A 21,560-nucleotide genomic window follows, 5' to 3' on the forward strand; every position below is an offset into this window, starting at 1 on the left:
GCCGAAGCGTCAGAAGCAGAAGCGTCAGAAGCATCAGAGGTGGCCGAAGCATCAGAAGTAGAAGCGTCAGAGGCGCCAGAGGTGGCCGAAGCGTCAGAAGAAGCGTTGGAGGTGGCCGAAGCGTCAGAAGAAGCGTTGGAGGTGGCCGACGCATCAGACGAAGCGTCAGAAGCAGAAGCGTCAGAGGTGGCCGAAGAGGATTCCATAGTAGACGACGACGCCATCAGCGACGAAGCGGGTTCGTCGGGGTAGTTGGGCACAGATTTCATAGGCAAGCACCCATCATGAGGAGTGGCACCATCAGGAATGGGACCGGTATAACGCAAAGCATTGTTGGACACGATACCGAGTTCCGAGACAGTGTCAAGCTCAAAGAGGGTAGGGTCGTAACCGGTACCAATGAGGAACAGGTTGGTGACGAGTGCGTTCCAGATCTTCAAGATCCCAGTGTCAGCATCATACGAAAAGTCAGTGATGGTCAAGTCAGTACCAATAACATTGCCGTTACCGTAGCCGGCCACGGTGTACGGCTGGCTTGCATGAGCACCTGCAGTGGAAATAAGCGAGGTAGAATCTTCCAAGTAGAAGGTTTGAGTGGTAGCGACAGAGTACAAAGGAGTAGCAAGATGGATGAACCCTTGGTAACCAGCAACAATACACCCAGACCCGGTGATTCTGTTTTGTTGAGAGTACTTTTGGTTGTAAAGGTAAACGGTACCATCGTTGTTAATCGTACCGCCAGCAAGACCCAAGTAGTTAATACCGTCATTCTTCTTCTTGTTGATGATTTCGATGAAACCTTGGTTATCCCAGTTGGTTGAAGTCATGTAGTAGTGAGGAGTGCCGTTAGACCCGTCACCAGCCAAGTAAATCTCACCGTAATTCTTCATGTTGTGCGAAATCAAGTCGATAGTGGGAGGCAAGTTCGATTGGATCGAGTTGAGCGAAATGGTACCATAGTTTTCGAGAGTGTTCAACAAGCCAGTGAGCGAGACCTTAAGCCCAATCACATTCGAATCCGACGTGACGTAAAGGCCGGCGTTTTCACCAATGGTGACATCGCCAACCATGTTCACGGCCTTGACGTTAATGATCGACCAGTAAACATCAGGGACAATACTGATGTCCCCAAGCTGGGTGACAAGCGAGTCATCAGTAGTGATGGTGTCCTGCTGAATCACCACACTTGCTGCGAGAGTGGTGGCGACAAGAGTCGTCCACAACCCGAACTTCATGCTTTGTTGTGAGGATTAGTTGACACAACGGAGGGGGGTTTCATCATTTATAAGAAAATCAGATATTGCCGAGATTTTCGCTATGCATTGATGGAGCTGCATTAAGCGCGCATGATGGAAGATCTAAATTGAAGCAGGGTGAGATTGAATAAGTCCGAGAGATACCCATACAACAAACCCGAGTATGGCGAATAAATAGCAGTTATTGCAATATCAAAAGCTTTCCTTTGAAATGACTACCCATCCACGTAAATTTGTCACCGCGCCATCTTCACCGCGCATGAATACGCCCTACTTGCATTAGATGCTGCGCGGGTTTTGAGATACATCATCAAACTGCCTTTGATACTTGATGGAGGTTATAGACCGTCTTCCTTTATATGAACAATCATGGTGTATCTGATGGCGATGAAGCGTGGCGCTTAATCCTGTCAAGGTACTCATTTTCAACTTGACAATAAACAAAGCCTTGGTCTTCGCTTGGCACATTTACGAGGAACCGTCTTGTTCTCGTATTTCCTGTTGATTGTTATTTGTCGAACTGGCGTTCAAAGCCCCGAACGCAATCTGCAGCATCGAAAACGTATGGGCGTGGTGCATGGGGCGTGGCAAAACAAGAGTGCATCCGGCATCTGATAGCTCTCAAGGAGGTGATATGAGCAAAATACAGGTTGCAGTTTCAGTAGTTTGTTGTTGCGGAATGTCCCGAAGACGGTGAAGCGAGCCTCGGTGCCCGACGCGACGGTGTCCCTCATCTTTCTCCTCGCTTACCGCACCAACCATCCATCATCCGCGGATGTTCAGTTTAAGCGCTGGAGCATTATCCCGGGGTCGCATAACATACGAAGGGAGCGACAGGCTTCATCGCATATAATCAATAGGCCGCAACACGCTCTCGCATGAGTGTCGGCAGAGTTTTGCGAAATCCCGAACAAGCTGCGCGCGAAATTTAAATTGCATATCTCCAGCAGTAGGATTCGAACTTGGGTCAATCAATGTGGGCAATTTGCAGGTTTTGTGCCAAATATAAATTTTTACAAAAGCTCACCACGTTTAGTCATTCACCCGCCAAGTCCCCACACCTCACACTCAATTATCGAAGCTCTCAAATAACAGAGCATCAAATCTATATAAGTGAGTAATACAGAATTAGACATCAATTTGCCACCCAACCCCGTGGCTACCCTATACATACTCAGCCTTACCCGAAGTTCCCCATAGGCAGCACCCACTTGCTGCGTTGTGTGCACTCCTCGCACCAATTCGAACACCCCTTGACCAACTGACGACACCACAGGTAAGCCATGAACTCTGGACGACTTGAGGCGGAAAAGCTCCATGCCATCCAGAAACAGATTTCGCGGGGTCGTCTGCGCTCCCCTCCCGGAGGAAGACCCCGGCTGCGGCTGGGATCGGCGGAACCCAAGGAACTCAAGTGGAGTATCACCAACCACGATCCGAGCCAGAGACTCGTGAGTCCCGGCCAACACGAAGAATGGGATAATGAAGTCAGTGAGGAGGAACACCTCTCCGATGATGACAATGGCGAGAAGTTTCAGTACGACGATACGGGGAACATTTTACCTAACTACGCTTGTCAGGACGAGAAAATCAACCAAATCTCGCTGATTTTGGAATCGCAAAACTTGAACGATAAAGATACAATTAAGAAACTTGAAGAGCTTACGGCTAGTGAACGGGCAGTGGCCAATGCCCATCTGGTGGGCAGACAAGTTGACGACAGCAATTTGGAGAAATTGCGCAACGAAAAGCGAGAGTTGGTGGGTCTGGACGAATTGAACTTTCAACTGACTGACCAAGACGCCATTGCTCGTCGACAGAAGCTTGACAATTATCAAAACTACCGCAAAAAGGTTATTCACAAGGAAAACACTCAGGCACAATCTGGCTTGGGGCCTGCTTCCAAAGCGGACAAAGAGAAAGACGATCAAGATGATTCCTCTGATGATGGTTTCATGGCTCCTTACACTCTGGCAGTTGAGGATAAGCTTGACTCTGAATTCGCATACAAATTAAACGAGACTATCCAAGAAGGCCCTATCGATCTGAGCAAGGCTCATCTGCGGGTAATTCAGACCATTACGCGGGGTAACTTCTTCAACTTGATCAACCCTAAACAAAAACCAAAGATGTTCCTTGTGTGTATGGACTTTAGTCCGGAGCTGATTTTCGCACTCGAATGGCTGTTAGGGACAGTACTCGTTGATGGTCTGGTATTATTCATTGTGTGTGTGATTGAGGAAACTGACACCAATCACAACGCCAAAGGTAATGGTCCGGCTGAAAATCAAAGGGAGCAATACCGGCTTAACATGCTCAATAAGGCGAAGCAACAAGTGTTGAATTTATTGAAGCTCACCAAGTTACAGATCCACATTGTTATTGAAATTATCCACCATCCCATCCCCCGCCACTTGATCTTGGAAATCATTGACAATTTGCAACCCACACTCGTGGTGGTAGGTTCAAAGGGGCAATCGGCCATCAAAGGGGTATTGTTGGGTTCATTATCAAACTACCTTGTTACTAAGCTGAGCGTGCCAGTGATGGTTGTAAGAGAAAAGCTCAAAAAGATTAACCGGTTTAAACTGGGCTCGCACATGTTCAGCAATAACATCAAGAGTTTGACTTTGTCGGAAGCAAGAATTGATTAAGGACCTCAAGAAATTGAATAATGAGATAAACGGTAATTGACTTTTTAAATTGCAGAATAACGTAGAAGAAGCCCAAAATGTTAGCTCTCAAGGTATCTCGCATTTGTAGATGAGACACAGGAGGATCATCAGTCTTGACCTCCGCCTCAATTTATATAATTAAAAAAAGGTATACTCAGTTGTCCTCGCCTCAGCCCAGGGCTGTGTAGCATTTTTGGCTCCCCATCAACCGAGACCCACCCAGATGGACTAAACCACCTTCTACGAGTAACTTTTGTTGGCAGACCACGTCGCTCAGGCCGCTGTAGCCAGAGTTATGGCCCCGAGAATTCGCGACCAAACACGGAGAGCCTTCTCTGTCTTCAACATCCTATGTATCCTCTGTCACTAATGTGAAATTGCTCATTGTTCAATGGGATTGATGATGGATGCTTTTTGCTGAATGTAAAGATGCTTTGACCATATTATAATAATCCAACATCTTCGATAGCGATGCGCCCAGGAGGGGAACCCTCATGCAAATGGGATTAAATATGGGGTCATATTTCTGGTAACAGTTCAAAGTTTCATATGAATGATAGGGGTCAGGCGAGTTCTAACCCTTGAATACAACAGCTCGATATATTCTATGGTAAGGTCATGAAAATGTCTATTAATGGTAATGTCTTATCCATCAGACAAACAAGTCAATGTAATTGTGCTATAGGGTTTATCAGACTTCCACAGATCTTTTGAGCAATGTTTTGCCTTGTGGCCGCCCTCCTCATTATGGAATTCAAATTTTGCAAAAAGAGGTCCTACCCGGATTCGAACCGGGGTTGTTCGGATCAAAACCGAAAGTGATAACCACTACACTATAGAACCGAATTTTGCAAAATGTAAAATCGTGAATATCCAGAAGAGTAGGTTGAAATGATCAAAATTGTTTTTGTCACCCAGTCGTAATTTCAACTTTGAGCGCTACTGGGGCACTCTTACAAGGCAATAGTATAATCTTAGACAATCGAGAGGGAAGTTTAGTGCTGAACAAGCAATATCTCTCTTTTTTTTTCGCACACGTGTTTGCGTCGTTCGAATAAAACAACTAATGCAAGTTTATGGAAAAAAAAAAAACAATAAAGCTCTATGACCATACATGGTGGTTTAGTCATCAATACCTCAATCTCATTAAACCCTATACACGCTTACAACTTTTGCATAGCAGCAATGTCGGTCGATTGGACGTGGTCTTCGTCTTCTTCGATTTGTTGTTGCAATTCGTCCAACGAGATCTTAGCGTCTTCGACGACCAAGTTGATTTGCAACTTCTTGATACCGAAACCAACGGGGATCCATTGGTGGGCACCCCAGGTCAAACCGTCCATTTCGACGGCCTTGACGTTGGCCAACAATTGGTCCAAGTCGGTTTCGTCATCCCAAGGCTTGACGTCCAAGGTGACGATCGACTTGGCGGCGGGGCCGGGACCCTTAGCGGCCTTCTTGGCGTGGTATTCAGCCAATCTCTTTTGCTTCAAAGCTTCGGCTTCAGCGTCGGCTTCTTCGTCGTCGGAGCCGAACAAGTCGACGTCATCGTCGTCTTCTTCAGCAGCGGCAGCGGGGGCAGCAGCGGCACCGGCGGGGGCCTTACCTTCGGGCAAGGTGTCGAATTCGTCAGCGAACGAGGCGATGTGGTTAACCCATCTGGCGGCGTTGGGGAATTGCTTGTGGAAAGCTTGGTAGACAGCGACGTCAGCCGAGGTGGGTTGGGTGCTAATAAACTGTTAGTAATCAATTCAAAGTCAATAATTGGTTGGGGTAGATCAGTATGAAAGTAATAACTTGGGTTTACTCATCTGAAGGGTCTTAAGCTTCTCGGAAACACGGACCAAGTGTTCATCATCATATCGTCCCAGTGGTAAAAAGATTGGAATGTTTCACTTACCCGTCGATGTACGACTTGTCAGCCAAGTAGTCGTTCAAGTTCTTGAGGGCGTCAGCCTTAGTGAAGTCGGAGAAGGACATGGTTATTTATGAAGGGTGAAAAATTTGCCGATGGCTGTTCAAAAAAAAACCTTGCGACTCGGTGTGCATACAAGCAGGGGAGGGTAACACCTCTGCAGGAGCCAATCCTTAGGGTTGATTCGGCGGTATAAATTGACGTGAATCGGCTTCCAAATGGCCTACATAAACCCTCAAACACCTAGAGAACTTCATATATGGTGTATACTGTCGATTAACGGTAGCGCAGATGTGATCGCGTGGCGGTCTCGCAAATCATTGTAAGAGTTAGCCATGTGGCCGCGTGGGCCACCTACCACTACCCATGGGTTATGCACGCAGCCGCGTCATCGAGAGAGTGAATTATTGAATTCTCTTGACTTTGAATGTCAATGGAGGAAAGGTAGAAATCTTTTTGATTGAATATTATATACTATAGCTTTTGTATCGAGACCACTGTGTTCATTAGTTTAAATTAAATTGATTATTAAAATATTAGCTTGCGCTTTTCATATATACATGGGGATCTATTGCTGGAATTGCCATTCCTTGGTGGGTTTGTTAGCGTAGCACCTAAACTCGTTCAGAAGCCCGTTCTTGTGTTCAGGCAAAAACGTCGTGATTTTGATGCCAGGGTAGTTTTCCATGACGACATCCTTCATCCGTTCCCCAGTGCACGACACCAACAAACTCTCGTTAATATCACGCAAAAGCTGTTTGGCAGCGATGGCCAGCTTCGTCTGGCATTCAGGCTCGAGGAACGGCGGGTCGATCAAAAGACGATCACACTTGCCCACCAACTTTTCCGGCAATTCGGTGGGTTTATTGTAATCGTAGACGAAGAACCGCTCGGAACCGGCCATCACCGAGAACCGAGAGTCGTATTCGAGAAGATAGATATTTTTTGTCGGCAATTCTTTAGTGGCCGCCATCTTTCTAACCGCTGCGTACACTGAGGGTGCACTGGCAATGCAAATCACGGTGTCGGCGGTGGCGCCATCCAACAACGCCCGGGCAAGAGTATCAGCAGTATCATCGCTGTACCAGAATTGGGAGAGCTGCCAGTCTTCCGGGAAGTCGTCGATCAGAATAGCTTGCCCTTTGTCAAATTCGTCTTGAGCCGCCTGCGAAAGCTTAGCAAAGCGTTCTGCTTGCTGTTTTTCTTCCTGGCGGAACTCAGCTAACGCAGCAAGGGCATGGGCACTCAAGGATAACTCGTCGTCCATCGATTAGACCGGTGGGGAGTGGAAATGTACAGAAGCAAGTAGTTTTCTTGAAAAGCGTGCCGTTCACGTGACTCGACATCTCAGAGCAGTGAGTAATGACGTCAGAGGCCGTTTGTCGCCAAAGAAAATGAGTGAATAAGCGAAAGGTAAGTGAAATTCGGTATTGACCAGCTAACAGAAAACGTTGCATTAACATAAAAAGTTTCAAATAACCATCTGCACCTGTCAGTGGCTAGTTCGATTGTCGTGATGGGTACGTAGGCGGCGTTCCAAACGGCGTTGCATCTGGGCCAATATCGATTCAAACTCAATTAGCTCCTTCTCCCCCGGTAGAGAAGCATCCGCGGGGTACAACTCTAGCATCTCCAATAGCGAATGTGGATGTTACCATCTTCATAAATACTGGTGATATTCGCTTACGAGTATTTTTTTAGTCCCGGCGGAAAAACTTACAGCTAAATGTGTAACAAAGTAGGGGAATTCGGATGATATGCAGTTGGGATACGAATATCTCGAATTCCCTATTGCTATTCAGAGTTGTGAACGGATACAATGTGACACATCACTGGTTTAAAGATAAAGTTGGTCGGTTGTTCCAATACGTGTAAGTAGTCACTTCAAACGCATCAAAATCGAACAAAAATTGCACCACTTTGATCGGTTTTTTGTGACCGAGATCACCATATTGTCCACCGTACACTAGCGTTGCTTTTCGCCGAGAGGCCGAAGTCAAAAAAAGCTCACGTGATCAAAATCATTTCCCCCATATTTGGGCCCGCACTATGCTACCGTACCAGCTTACAAATTTCGACGGCACGTGATATGATCCAATCAGTAAATTTAGGAAGGTAAGATGCCCAGCCACACCTGTACTTGATCTTCGATGTCTGTGGTGAGCTTGACGCCTGCTCAGTTGGAGCACATAAATGCCCGGCTTGAGAACGAGCTGCCAGAAACCATCATCAAATGGGCCTACCTCACCTTCCCCCACCTCTACCAGACCACCGCGTTTGGGCTTACTGGGTTGGTGACGGTTGATATGATTTCCAAGTTGGGCATTAACGTTGATCTTGTGTTCATGGATACCCTCTACCATTTCCCTCAGACTTATGACCTTGTTGAAAAGGTGAAGGCTAAGTACGGCTCGACTGTCCACACATTCACACCTAAGGACGTATCCACCGAAGAAGAGTTTAAGGCGAAGTATGGCGATATGTTGTGGGAGTCCGATGAGGATTACTATGACTTTTTGGTCAAGGTTGAACCCGCCCAACGGGCTTATAAGGAATTAAAAGTGGTGGCAGTGCTCACTGGCCGCCGGAAGTCGCAAGGCGGTGCCCGGGGGTCATTACCGGTGGTGGAAATTGAAGAAACGTCTGGAGTTATCAAGATCAACCCATTGGTTAACTGGGATTTCAAGAAAGTCAAGCAATACATCGATGAAAACCAAGTGCCCTACAACGAATTATTGGACTTGGGGTACAAGAGTGTGGGTGACTGGCATCTGACCCAGCCCGTGGCTGAAGGCGAAGATGAAAGACTGGGGAGATGGAAGGGCAAAGCTAAGACTGAGTGTGGCATTCACCAGACGTCCAAGTACGCCGAATTCCTCGCGAAGTCGGAGACGGTGAAGCAGGGCTAACCTAATTATGTACCATTAATATACGACAACTGTGACTAATAGGGAATATATTATATAGCGCAGCTGCTCCGCCCACATGCTTGTATCAGAAGCTGTTTCGTGGGGTGTGCAGTGAGAAATGGTTCCAAATTCTGAAATAACAATAATTCAAGCTAGAGGAGCAGATGGTATTACAATTATGAAACTACAAGCACGAAAAAACTTATAAAAAAGCACAGTCAGTCATTTTCATTCAATTAAAAGACGTGTTCGCTACTTAGAAAAGAGAATAACGCACACCCCCAGTCCCACCCACTCGCCGCACACCTGCCTGATCGCTCGCTGCATGATATGTGCCCTGCACCAAAACATATATACCATCACCAACGACGCGTGTGTTCGATTAATTGCCAGCTCTGATTTCTCCACACACCATGTCGCTGCTGGAGGAAAACTACAGCGGCAGTGAGAGCGAATGGGATGATGACATGGAGGAGGTGGTGCCCAAGCCGAAGCCGCGGGCTGCCCCTCGCAAGAAGCGGGCATCCCCTGCTTCGGCGCTGTCCTCAACCGAAGCGACTCCGGCTCCAGCAACGGAAGCTTCTCCCAATCCTCGCGAAAGCTCTATTGAATCCGAAACTAACGGTGACTCAACTCCTCGTGTTAATGGACAACGGGGGACCGCGCTGGAGCAATACCAGCGGCTCTCTCAGCTTGAACATATCCTTAAGCGTCCTGACACCTATATTGGGTCAGTGGAGCCTACCGACGTGGAAATGTGGACATACGATTCTGCTACTGAAAAAATGGTACAGAAATCAGTGAAGATCGTTCCTGGGTTGTACAAGATTTTTGACGAGATCTTAGTCAACGCCGCTGATAACAAAATCCGTGATCCTCTGATGAAGCAACTTAAGGTGAATATTGACGTGGAACTGAACACAATCACCGTGAGAAACGATGGGCGTGGTATCCCCGTGGAAATTCACGAGAAGGAGCAGATGTACATCCCTGAAATGATCTTCGGTAACTTGTTGACGTCGTCAAATTACGACGATGACGAAAAGAAGGTCACTGGTGGTCGTAACGGTTATGGTGCTAAACTTTGCAACATTTTCTCAACCGAGTTTACGGTTGAAACTGCCGACTTGTCGAATGGTAAGGTTTATCAGCAGGTGTGGACCAACAACATGTCGAAATGCAACCCCCCGAAAATCAAGAAAATGACGGCCAAGCGTGAATACACCCAGATTACGTTCAAACCCGATCTTGCTAAGTTTGGCATGGAACGCTTAGATGATGACATTGTGCTGGTTATGAAACGCAGAGTGTTTGATCTTTGTGGTACAGTTAGGGATTGTCTGGTGTTTTTGAATGATACTAAGTTGCCTATTAAACTGTTCAAACAGTACGTCGACATGTATGTCCAAGCTCTTCGGCAATTGGATGATCTGGATGATCCCAAGCTGCTGGTAGTGGTACATGAAAACTTCGGCGATCGTTGGGAAGTTGCATTTGCCGTCTCGGATGGGCTGTTCCAACAAGTGCTGTTTGTTAACTCCATTGCCACTACCAGTGGTGGTACCCACGTGAAGATGCTCACCGACAGCATTGTCAAGCAATTAACTGAATCGATTCTGGCCAAGAGAGGAAAGAAGAAGGCACTCATGGTCAAGCCGCAAGAAGTCAAGAACAACATGTTCTTGTTTGTCAATTGTTTAGTTGAAAACCCTGCGTTCACCTCGCAAACTAAGGAGCAGATGACCACTAAGCCCGCCAAATTTGGCTCTAAGCCGGTGATCACTGAAGATTTCATCAAAAAGCTTATCGCCAAAACTCTGATTACTGACAAGCTTCACAGTTTGAGTCAAGCTAATGAAGACAAGGCCCTTGCACGTCAAGATGGTTCTCGTCGTCTGAGAGTTAAGCTGGCGAAGTTGCACGACGCCAACAAAGCCGGCACTAAAGATGGCCACAAGTGTACGCTTATTCTTACTGAAGGTGACTCAGCCCTCGCTCAGGCAGTGGTAGGGCTCAAAGTCGTAGGTAATGAATACTACGGGTGTTTCCCCCTTCGAGGGAAAATGTTGAATGTTCGTGACGCTCTGGCGGACCAAATTCTGAAGAATGCCGAAATTAATGAGATCAAAAAGATCATTGGTTTGCAGCACAAAAAGCACTACACTCCCGAACTGCTTAAGCTGTTGCGTTACGGTCATATTCTCATCATGACCGATCAGGATCACGATGGTCTGCACATCAAGGGTTTGCTTATCAATTTCTTCGAACTGAGTTTCCCTGGCCTTTTACAATGTCCTGGATTCCTTCAAGGGTTCATTACTCCGATTGTCAAGGTTACCATTTTAGGTCGCCACAAGAAGGTTATTCCCTTTTACAACATGCCTGATTTTGAGCGTTGGAGAGAGCTGGAAGAGGCTCAAGCCAACCGTTGGACCCATAAGTACTACAAGGGTTTGGGTACATCTCTTGCGACTGAAATCACCGAGTACTTCCAACAGTTGCTGCGGCATTTGAAACGATTCCACGCTCTTCAGGATGACGACAAGCAGTACATTGATTTGGCATTTAACAAGAAGAAAGCTGATGATCGTAAAGATTGGTTGGGGGCCTATATTCCTGGTACCCAATTGGACCCTGAAATTGAAGAGATTCCGATTGCTGACTTCATCAACAAGGAGCTTATTTTGTTCCTGATGGCCGACAATATTCGTTCGCTTCCGTGTGTTCTTGATGGGCTTAAACCAGCACAGCGTAAGGTCATTTACGGTTTACAAAAACGGGCTGGGAACCGTGAAGGTAAAGTCAACGACTTGGCAGGGTACATTTCAAGTAACACCGCTTACCATCACGGTGACCAATCGTTGGTCATGACGATTGTCTCAATGGCTCAAGATTTCGTTGGGGCAAACAACATCAATTTGTTAGAGCCCCGGGGTAACTTTGGGAGTCGATTCATGGGTGGAAAGGATGCTTCGGCTGCTCGTTACATTCATACTTGCTTATCTGAGATCACCAAGCTGGTGTACAACCCTTTGGACAACTCTTTGTACAAGTACGTTCAAGAAGATGAGCTGACTGTTGAACCTCAGTGGTACTTGCCTGTTGTGCCGATGGTGCTTGTTAACGGTCTGGAAGGTATCGGTACGGGGTGGTCCACTTCAATCCCTCCTTTCAACCCTAAGGATATTGTTGACAACTTACGCCGAATGATGGATGGTGATGACTTGGTGGAGATGGCACCATGGTTCCGAGGGTTTACTGGTCGTATTGAACGTGAAAGTGATGGTCGTTACAAGATGTACGGTATTATTGAGCAAGTGGACAACCAAACCATCCAGATTCTGGAAATCCCCGCCCGCATGTGGATCCAAAATTATAAAGAGTTCTTGGAAGGCAACATCAACGACCGGGAAAACCCTCTGGGGTGGATCAAGGACGTGCAGATTGTTCACACCAACAGCACCGATGTTGGGTTCAAGGTGACGATGACACAAGCTGAGGTTGATAAGCTGCTTGAAGTTGGATTATACAATCGATTCAAATTGATTTCCAATATCAGCACCCTGAACATGACGGCCTTCGACGCTGACGGTCGAATCAAACGGTACGCGCTGCCGTTGGAAATCTTGAAGGACTACTACTACGTTCGTCTCGAATTCTACCAAAAGCGAAAGGATGCCATGACCACGAACTTGCAAAACCAACTTACGCGACTCTCAGAACAAGCTCGTTTCATCAAGTTGATCATCGATAGCAAAATCAAGGTTTCCAACCGGAAGCGGAAGGAGTTGTTTGAAACTTTGGAAGAACATAAGTTCATCAAGTTCGATCGCCACGGCAGCCCCGTCGCTGGCGAGGCGCCAGTTGCCGAAGACGTTGCCGAAGCGGATCCCGAAGAGCTTGAAGAGGAAGCGGAAATGGTTGAAGGCGAACATGTTCCCGAAACTAGGTACACCCACTACGATTACTTGTTGGGAATGCTGATTTGGTCGTTGACTTGGGAGAAGTATCAAAGACTTTTGCAGCAGCAAGGTTCCAAGCAAGCGGAATTGGAAATCCTTTTGGGTAAGACCGCCAAGGACTTGTGGAAGGAAGACTTGGAGACGTTCTTGTCGGCTTGGGACGAATTGCTTGAGTCCGACGTGAAGAAACGTGACCAAATCAACGGTAAGCGTGGCAATAGTGGTCAAAGCCGTGGCGGAAGACGCCGGAGAAACGACGATGATGATGATGAAGACTATGGTGCTCCGAAGAAGAAGCGTCCGGCGAAGAAGGCGACTGCTGCCAAGGTGAAAAAGGAACCTAGCCCCAAGGAATCGGCGGTGAAGAAGGAAACGACACCAAAAGTTGAAGTGAAGAAAGAATCAGGCCAAGCCGACGTGTTATCTTTCTTCTCTAAGGAGGACGACAAACCGACGCCAGCGCCAGCGCGGGGCGGCAATCGCCGTGCTAAGCAGCAAAAGCCCCCAGTGGTGACGCCGCCGCTGTCAAAGTCCCGCTTCGACGCCAGCGACTCTGACGAGGACTTCATCATGGGCGATGCCATTCTCGGTGGTCGGAAGGACGCGCTGATGGCGTCGGACTCCGAATTTTCTCTGTAAACCCTCTCGAACTTGGGTTACCTCTCTCTTGATAGCATTGTAATCTGAAATTTTGATGATCACCAGGAAATACTCCCTCTTACAGCCCCGGACTTTATCTCACGCTCCCGCCCCTGTGGCGCGGATCCGATTCGACGTATGTGTCACATTTTCTGTGTCTCAATTCGGTGTCACCGATTAGACTTTAAGCGCCTATCCACACCCCGTATCTAAAGACGAGGGGAAGGTAGTGCATGTGATCAGGGTGATACAACCCCGACACCTTGACAGCGCCGACTACTTTCAGTATTTGCCGTTTACAGTGGTTTCCGTTGCAGGCAACAATGCCCGTGACGTGCTCTATTTTTGTCGACTGTGCCCGCCCCTTGGCGCCAGCATGGTGACAAGGAGCAATCACGGCCGATGCGTAATCGCCTCGCCGTTACATGCTCGGAATTAACGCTGCCGCGTGGGGTCCGGGGGGTGGGGGTCCGAGTCGACCCCCGTGTTCGCCACTACGGACGGGTCGGGGTATATGGCAGCGGCAGCGACACGGGACCGGAAGCTAACCCGCCGGCGATGATACATCCGACCGTAGCTATACTTCACTGTAAGCGAGTTAATCTGGTCATTGCTGGAGTAATGCTGGCGTTGGTGGTGGATTGTATTACGTAATATCAACACTCCGAGGTTGGTTCCGAGGCCTTCGATCGCTTCGTGGATAATCGCCCCGAGATAATAGCGGAGACCTATTTGGGGGGCGAACGGCAATGGTTAGGCGACCTGGCTCCTACGGCACACTACGCCCGAACATATATATATATAGGCAAACGGGTGGCCCGAGGGGTCCGGGAATAAGCGTTCGTTTGCCAGGTGCGGTAATTTGTCACAGTTTCCCCGTTTCTCTCCGACACACTACCCGGGAGGAGCAATTGCCATACGTTTCCTTTTACACAACCCTCCCAGTTACTCGTGTCGATGTTTCCTTTAGCCTGGCCGTACCCCCCTGAACAGTTGAATGGGTACTGGGGCCCCACCACCGCCACCATCGACTGGTGTGAGGAGAACTACGTGGTGCTGCCCTACATCGCCGAGGCAATCAACACCACCACCAATCTGATGTTCTTTTTGCTTTCGGGGATCGCCATCTACAACACCATCAAGCAGCGCATGGACCAGCGGTTCGTGTGGATGGCGATGGGGTTCATGCTTGTGGGCATCGGCCTGTGGCTCTTCCACATGACGTTGCGCTACGAGTACCAGTTGCTCGATGAGTTGCCCATGATTTATGCTACTTGTATCCCCTTTTGGCTGGTGTTCTCGGAGTTTAAGACTCAGCGCCAGCTGGCGCGGATCGGCGGCGCCATCTTCATGGCGGCCAACGTCCTCAGTTTGGTGTACATGTACATCTACAAGAACCCGACGTTGCACCAGGCCGCCTACGGGGTGCTCAACGCCGCCATCATCCTCAAGCTGATGGTTTTAACCCAGCAACACGTCACCGACCGCCACGCCCGCCAGCAGCTCATGAAGACGATGTACTGGGGGGTGGGGCTCTTCCTCTTGGGGTACGTGTTGTGGAACTTGGACATCCACTTGTGTGGCTTCTGGAGAAACTTGCGCCGCTCCATCGGCCAGCCCTACGGGTTTATCCTTGAAGGCCACGGGTGGTGGCACATCTTCACCGGCTCCGGCGTCTACTACTACTTGGTGTACGAGCAGTACCTCAGATTGTGGCTCCAGGGGACCCAGAAGTTCTACAAGTTCACCTGGGTCGGCGGGTGGTTGCCCATGGTCATCTTGCAGGACCCCAAGGGGTTGACCACCTACAGAAACGCTCGCAAGTTGGCCCAGGCCGACGAAGAATTCTTGAAGTCGGAAAAGTCGCAGTAAAGCTGTTTGCGGTTGATCGCAAACTCGCATCATAAATATTATCGATAGAGTCATATACATTCCACTAACGTACGCTATGTTTTTTTTTATCAAATTATATACGCCGTATCTTCATTCATGTTGTAGTGGTTCAGTCGCTGTTCAGTCGCTGTCGTCGCTGCTGCTGTCATCACTCGAGATCTCGATGACCGACTTCTTCGCTGGCTGAGGCTTCGCCGCCTTCGACTCCACCGTCGTTGACGGAACCACTTTCGACGAAAGCGTCGCAAGTTGGGGCTTGGCGATCTTGGGGAGTTGCTTCAACAGCGGCAACCCCCGTTTGGCCTTGGTGGCGCTGCTGGAAGTTGACGCTGGTTGCGACGACGTACCACTGGAAGGGTCCTTCACCCGTGCTGTCGTTGGAGTTGCTGACTGTGATGCGGGGCGGGCGACGATTTTGGGCTTGAACTTAGCCGCCGCTTTCGGACTCTTAACTGCAGTGCCCATTTCAGACACGGGCGATGTGACCGTAGCCAAAGGTTTCTTGAGCGACGGCACCGCCAGCGTCGAAGGTTTAGCAGCAGGCGTCGCGGGAACTTTAACAGCAGGAGTTGCGGGAGCTTTGGTATCAGGAGTTGCGGAAGCTTTAACAGCAGGAGTTGCGGGAGCTTTGGTAGCAGCTTTGGTAGCAGCTTTAGCAGGAGTCTTAGCAGGAGTCTTAGCAGGAGTTTTAGCAGGAGTAGCCGCTGGCTTGGCAGTAGTTACTGCTGGTTTAGTTGGGGTCTTCACAGGAGTCGCTGCGGGTTTGGCAGCAGTTGCAGCCTTCACTGCCCTTTTTCTCACACGAGGTTTGGATTCCCTAAGAGCTCTTTTTGCAGCTTTTCTTTCAGCTGATTTCCTCTTCATGTCTCGCCGACGGGCCTGCGTAAGAGGTATTTCCTCGTCCAGGTCTGACGCCACTCTACCATCAGAGCCAGACTCAGACCCAGAATCAGACTCAGACCCAGATGAGCCAGAAGAACTTGAGTCAGAGTCCGACTCCGAACTAGAGTCTGAACCCGACTCCGAGCTCGACGACTCCTCAGATGACGACTCCGATTCGGAACCAGATTCAGATCCAGATTCGGAACTGGACAGGCCCAGACCAGACTCTGAGTCCGACTCGCCCGAGCTGCTATCGGCTTTCGTCGAGTCCTTGGTTTGCGGCGACGGTTTCGGCTTAGGAGCAGCCACAGGCTTAGCCAGCACCGGGGCCTCGGGAGACTTAGCTTTAGCTGCAACTGGAGTGGCTTTAACCGGGGTAGCATTAGCCTTCGCTGAAACGGGAGTAGACTTGATCACAGAAGGAATATTCTTTACGGCAGAAGCATTCGCCGTGCTAGGCGAGGGTTTGGTCACAGCAACAGCAGGAGTGGCCTTCACAGATGCGGGAGTGGTCTTCACAGATGTGGGGGTTGCCGTAACAACTGCGGGAGTAGCTTTCGCAGACCCGGGAATAGCCTTGGTGTTGGTGGGGGTGGCCTTTATGGCAGCAGGGATGTCCTTGATAGTCGAAGGGGTCTTCACAGCAGCGGGTATATTCTTGGTTGCCGTAGGAGTGCTCGGGGCCGGCGAGTCATTAGCCACCGTAGGTGTATTGATGCTCGCGGGCACCTTAGCAGTCGCCGGGGTGGTCTTAGCGGTCGGAGTCGCCTTGACAACAGCTGGGGTAGCTTCAGCCGGGGGCGACGACGATCTGGTGGTAGAAGCTGGCGGCAGCGTCTTAGCTCTTTTCGCAGGCTGTTCCGAAGCGCCGTCTTCGTGGGGTTTTTTCGATGAACTGGTGCTCTTTGATAATTGTGAAGCCGGTTCCTTCCCTGTAGGCTTCGGGGGCGAAGAAACTTTCAGCTGTGAAGGCTTTGCCACTTGAGACTTAGGAGCTTGAGACATTGATGTAGACTTGGGAGTGACCGACTCTTTCGACTGAGTGCTGGCCGCTTGTTTTAGAGCAGGTGACTTCGAAAGTTGTTGGGTTTTCAGAGGGTTCAGCTGGGAATTCGCGGCCTGCGAGGACTTGACAACTGGTGCCGGCGTAGGGATGTCGTCGACAATGTCATCTTCCATTTCCTCGTCCTCATCTACATCGTCGTCTTCGTCTTCATCTTCATCGTCATCTTCGTCGTCGTCTTCGTCGTCGTCTTCGTCATCGTCTTCATCGTCGTCCTCGTCATCGTCTTCATCGTCGTCTTCGTCATCGTCTTCATTCTCTTCGATCTCTTCTTCTTCCAGGGGACTATCAGGTTCCACTAATCCCTCGATCGGGGGTATCGTTGGAGGTTTAGCAGCCGAATCAACCGGCGTTTGTTTCACCTGCAGCGGTTGCGGGTGGCGAATGGTGGTGCGATTTTCTTCATCCAGGTCACTGTCGTGAGAGACGTCTTTTTCTGCACGCACTTTGGCGATCTCCCCATCGTCGCTTGAAACCTCAATCTCCTCGATATCCAGCGACATGACATCAGGCAGAAGATCCGGTAGTTTATCATCCTGCACCGGAGACGGCGACGGCGACGGCGACATGTCTGGCAGGATATTAGGAAGCGAGTGTTCCTGCAGAGCGTGCGAGGCCGTCGAAGGAAGTTGCTTCCGCGGCGGTGTTGCCGGTGATTCGTCAGGGACAACTTGATCGACAGGCGCCTTCTTCGAAGTGACGGATTGTAGGGCAGGATCGACATTGCCATCAGTAAACGGATTTTTGTTAGCCGATGTACGACGTCTTGCTAATGATGGCGAATTCAGAGTACCGTTATCACCTTGATTAGCCTTGTTCACTTGGGGTGTGGATTGAGCAATACCCGACAGTTCGTTGTTACTGGACCGTGACACCTCGCGCTTTTTGATTTGGGTCAACGCAATGTTAGCGAAAGAGTCTTCTTCATTAGCGTCGTCATCTTCGTCGTCGGAGAACCCCTCACGAGAAATAAACGGCAAGTGTGAGTTCAATGCACTTTGAACAACACGGATCTTTTTGACTGCGGGCTCTGCCGGCGGTTCATCGCCAGGCCGCTTTTTCGCGACAACATTGATGTCAGGAGGCAAACGCAATTGGATATAATTAGACGATTCGATCTTCTCATCGTAAGCAGTATTGTACAAATTCGAATGCAGGTCGACAGTCGGTGTCGATGGGAGCGTTTCCTTTTCTTGGGCAACAAGTTCGTTCATTGGCGTGATGTGAGCCGGGTTAATAACGGCAAACTTCTCGTCAGCAATTGACATCTCATAGCCCGGACGTACGTGAGTAAGGAGGGTATTCAAGAACTGGTTGAGCGGATTCAGCATCTCTGGAAGGTTCTCAGCAAAGTATGGATTTACATGACACAGAAGGTATGATAAAATTTCCAGAAGCAGCAGGTGCAGCTTAAAGCCAGGGATGGTGTATTTCTGATAGCAGGCAATGATGTAATACAAATCCTTTATCAGATAATGGTAGTCGGCGATTAACTTCGTGTTATCAGTGACGGGCGTCGATCTCATAAAGAAGCCCTTACCATCGGAAATAACGAGCGGGTTGTGCAGCACCACCTTCTCGGGATCGCCCCCGAGCCATGCCAGTTTCATGATGTTGAGCTGGTAAAAGTAAAGCCCTTCAGCTTGCTTGAGTTTTTGAACCTCTTGATTGTATGTAATGAGAAGTTGGTCAAGAATAACATCGTCAGGAAACGTCAGAAGCTTTGCAAGTTGAGCAGCGAGCAATTGCTTGAAATGGGAGACCAAACCAAAGTCACCCGGTAACTGCAACGCCTTCGATTTTATACTCATATACTTATCAAAAAGTGTCAGGATTCTAACGATTTCAATGTTTTTGAGTTTGACATCAACCATGACATTATTCTGGCAGATGAACATCACTCGACGACGACGCGCCTCAAACACTTTGTCCAAGTTCTTCAAGTAAGTAGACAATGTGTACAGATTATTAAGACCCTTGGGATGGTACAGCGCCAGTCTCACCGAACAGTTAGATACCACCAATGGTGGCAATATCTCCAGGGCCGCCATGTTCCCCACCACCAGAAACGTGAAGGTGCGAGGGTTATGGACGACAGTGAACTCCTGGAACCAGAAGACATCTTGCGGTTCATAAGACCCTCGGAACTGCAGAACAATGTAATCACGCTCACGTTGAAGCCCCGACGCAGGGCGGCGGTGCATTGAATTGAGTCGGGAGACCACTTCCTCCGCGGTGGGGAAGAACGATTCCACGTCGGGGAAAAGCTTAGCGAATCGGTCAATCACCGGCGCAATGTGGTCGAAGGGAACGGTGGGATGAGTCTGGAACTTGCTGATGAAGTAATCAAACATCGCCGCTTTGATCATGGCCCCGGTCTCGTTGACACGCGTCCGAGGCTCATACTTCACGAGCTGCTGGTACAATTCCTTGTTGATGTTGTAGGTTGAGACCAAGTCGGCCTCTTTGGGCTGGGTACCGATCACCAGAAGATACTTCCAGTAGTCTAGTAGCCCGATAATCTCATCTGGTGCCAACATAGTGCCCAACGAGCTCGACGCGAGTGAAAAAATGAAACGGCTGTGGTGGGGATAGATGTGATTCACAAGCCCGTTATGAGGGTGCTAGGCAAGGAATGATGTGTACCAAAGTATAGACCTTAGTTTGATACCGATTGGCACACGGCGGATGATTTTTATTTTGGTTTCAAGAACTTATCGGCAATGTTTACACCCCGTGTTTATAAAACGGACCTACGCGGGATGGGAGGGCGAATGACTAACAATGCGAGAGGCTTAAATCAGAGCACGGTGTGCCATCCAGATACACTTGGAATAAATTTTATAGAGAAATTGACCAAACCTGGATTGGCTATGGGTGTACGGGTAGCAATATAGAAAATCCATCGTTCATGTTAACTCACCTACATTCACGTGATCACTGCCAGTACTTGTATAAAAAGATTGCGCAAACCCGGAATCGAACCGGGGGCCCAACGATGGCAACGTTGGATTTTACCACTAAACCATTTGCGCTTGTTGAAATTCAAGTGGAAATGCACATAATACAACAAGTGGAAGAGTACACTTAAGGAACTTGCGGGGCTATCGTTTTCTGGAACATCTTGTTTCATTTATCAAATACACGAGAGTGTTTAAGCTGCACTATTATAGAATTTTATTCCCCGATAATTAAGTATTTGACAAATCTTTGAGGTCACTGAACAATGTAGCCTTATAATACTCAGGTAGACAGAGAAAAGTAGTCGCTATATATAAGTCATGATGAAAGTTCAAGCTTGACCGGTGAACCTCGATCCATATGCTCAAATAATTGTAAAAATTGATCTTTTCAGTGTTTTGTGCTTCACAAATAAATTGGTCTAAGTACATGTTTCCGACGATGTGAATGGCATTATTTTAGGAATTAGATCGTTTGAAATCGTCGGCTCTAAACACAGTGAAAATTCATTTCAAGTGGGGCATATATACGACACCTCTGATGACGACCGTATGAGCATCTTGATTTACTCCGAAGCTGTGGGGATAGATAAATTACGTAGAGGTTTAGTCTATGGTTCTGATCAGGCTTATTTGTACTTTCATACGGTGATTGTATTGAATTAATGTGCGGGTGAGCCCCAATTCATTAGTCAATCCACACTGCGAAATTCGGGTCCACAGGCAATAACATGTCAAACTGGGTATTATAATATTAACATATAGTGATATTAGCTAATTAAAGAAGGAAGGGGACCAAACCAGCAAGGGCGATGGCCAAGGTGGGTCTGATCACAGCACCAGCACCGGTAGCCGCATCAATGTCAGGAATGTTGGAACCGTTGCCAGCACCGTTGTCCGAGCCGTCAGAGCCGTTGCCAGCACCGTTGTTCGAGCCGTCAGAGCCGTTGCCAGCACCGTTGTTGGAACCGTCAGAGCCGTTGCCAGCACCGTTGTTGGAACCGTCAGAGCCGTTGCCAGCACCGTTGTTGGAACCGTCAGAGCCGTTGCCAGCACCGTTGTTGGAACCGTCAGAGCCGTTGCCAGCACCGTTGTTGGAACCGTCAGAGCCGTTGCCAGCACCGTTGTTGGAACCGTCAGAGCCGTTGCCAGCACCGTTGTTGGAACCGTCAGAGCCGTTGCCAGCACCGTTGTTGGAACCGTCAGAGCCGTTGCCAGCACCGTTGTTGGAACCGTCAGAGCCGTTGCCAGCACCGTTGTTGGAACCGTCAGAGCCGTNCAGAGCCGTCACCGCCGTCACCGCCGTTGTTGGAGCCGTCACCACCGTTGTTGGAGCCGTCACCGCCGTTGTTGGAGCCGTCACCGCCGTTGTTGGAGCCGTCACCGCCGTTGTTGGAGCCGTCACC

The 21,560-nt window shown here is 48.9% G+C and overlaps 9 protein-coding genes across 9 annotated transcripts in view; 4 read left to right on the plus strand and 5 right to left on the minus strand. All coding sequences in view use genetic code 12, as the record gives it.

Annotated features, from left to right (window-relative positions):
• Window positions 1–1,235, minus strand: part of DIURU_002624 (uncharacterized protein) — a gene marked incomplete at both ends in the record, with an annotated part of 3,083 nt that extends 1,848 nt beyond the window's left edge. The window contains one exon of the mRNA XM_034155296.1: window positions 1–1,235. This exon is cut by the window's left edge and continues 568 nt beyond it. Within this exon, the coding sequence (XP_034012476.1) occupies window positions 1–1,235 (1,235 nt within the window).
• A 1,304-nt stretch (window positions 1,236–2,539) lies between these two features.
• Window positions 2,540–3,910, plus strand: DIURU_002625 (Imp2'p; the record flags this gene model as incomplete). The annotated part of the gene is made up of 1 exon (XM_034155297.1): window positions 2,540–3,910. One exon carries the CDS (start codon window positions 2,540–2,542, stop codon window positions 3,908–3,910), a length of 1,371 nt encoding a protein of 456 aa, XP_034012477.1.
• A 1,184-nt stretch (window positions 3,911–5,094) lies between these two features.
• Window positions 5,095–5,911, minus strand: EFB1 (translation elongation factor 1 subunit beta; the record flags this gene model as incomplete). The annotated part of the gene is made up of 2 exons (XM_034155298.1): window positions 5,095–5,590; window positions 5,832–5,911. The coding sequence occupies 2 exons, from the start codon at window positions 5,909–5,911 to the stop codon at window positions 5,095–5,097; spliced, it is 576 nt and encodes a 191-aa protein (XP_034012478.1).
• A 503-nt stretch (window positions 5,912–6,414) lies between these two features.
• DIURU_002627 (protein-lysine N-methyltransferase) lies at window positions 6,415–7,113 on the minus strand (the record flags this gene model as incomplete). The annotated part of the gene is made up of 1 exon (XM_034155299.1): window positions 6,415–7,113. The coding sequence occupies one exon, from the start codon at window positions 7,111–7,113 to the stop codon at window positions 6,415–6,417; it is 699 nt and encodes a 232-aa protein (XP_034012479.1).
• Window positions 7,114–7,996: 883 nt separating this feature from the next.
• MET16 (phosphoadenylyl-sulfate reductase (thioredoxin)) lies at window positions 7,997–8,755 on the plus strand (the record flags this gene model as incomplete). Its single annotated transcript, XM_034155300.1, has 1 exon — window positions 7,997–8,755. The coding sequence occupies one exon, from the start codon at window positions 7,997–7,999 to the stop codon at window positions 8,753–8,755; it is 759 nt and encodes a 252-aa protein (XP_034012480.1).
• A 413-nt stretch (window positions 8,756–9,168) lies between these two features.
• TOP2 (DNA topoisomerase 2) lies at window positions 9,169–13,356 on the plus strand (the record flags this gene model as incomplete). The annotated part of the gene is made up of 1 exon (XM_034155301.1): window positions 9,169–13,356. The coding sequence occupies one exon, from the start codon at window positions 9,169–9,171 to the stop codon at window positions 13,354–13,356; it is 4,188 nt and encodes a 1,395-aa protein (XP_034012481.1).
• A 957-nt stretch (window positions 13,357–14,313) lies between these two features.
• On the plus strand, window positions 14,314–15,228 carry YDC1 (alkaline dihydroceramidase; the record flags this gene model as incomplete). Its single annotated transcript, XM_034155303.1, has 1 exon — window positions 14,314–15,228. The coding sequence occupies one exon, from the start codon at window positions 14,314–14,316 to the stop codon at window positions 15,226–15,228; it is 915 nt and encodes a 304-aa protein (XP_034012482.1).
• Window positions 15,229–15,369: 141 nt separating this feature from the next.
• Window positions 15,370–19,734, minus strand: DIURU_002631 (uncharacterized protein; the record flags this gene model as incomplete). The annotated part of the gene is made up of 1 exon (XM_034155304.1): window positions 15,370–19,734. The coding sequence occupies one exon, from the start codon at window positions 19,732–19,734 to the stop codon at window positions 15,370–15,372; it is 4,365 nt and encodes a 1,454-aa protein (XP_034012483.1).
• Window positions 19,735–20,932: 1,198 nt separating this feature from the next.
• The window catches only part of DIURU_002632 (uncharacterized protein), a gene marked incomplete at both ends in the record, with an annotated part of 2,802 nt that continues 2,174 nt past the window's right edge, over window positions 20,933–21,560 (minus strand). The window contains one exon of the mRNA XM_034155305.1: window positions 20,933–21,560. This exon is cut by the window's right edge and continues 2,174 nt beyond it. Within this exon, the coding sequence (XP_034012484.1) occupies window positions 20,933–21,560 (628 nt within the window).

The sequence above is a fragment of the Diutina rugosa genome, assembly GCF_008704595.1.
Source record: "Diutina rugosa strain CBS 613 chromosome Unknown scaffold12_size278768, whole genome shotgun sequence".
Taxonomy (NCBI): domain Eukaryota; kingdom Fungi; phylum Ascomycota; class Pichiomycetes; order Serinales; family Debaryomycetaceae; genus Diutina; species Diutina rugosa.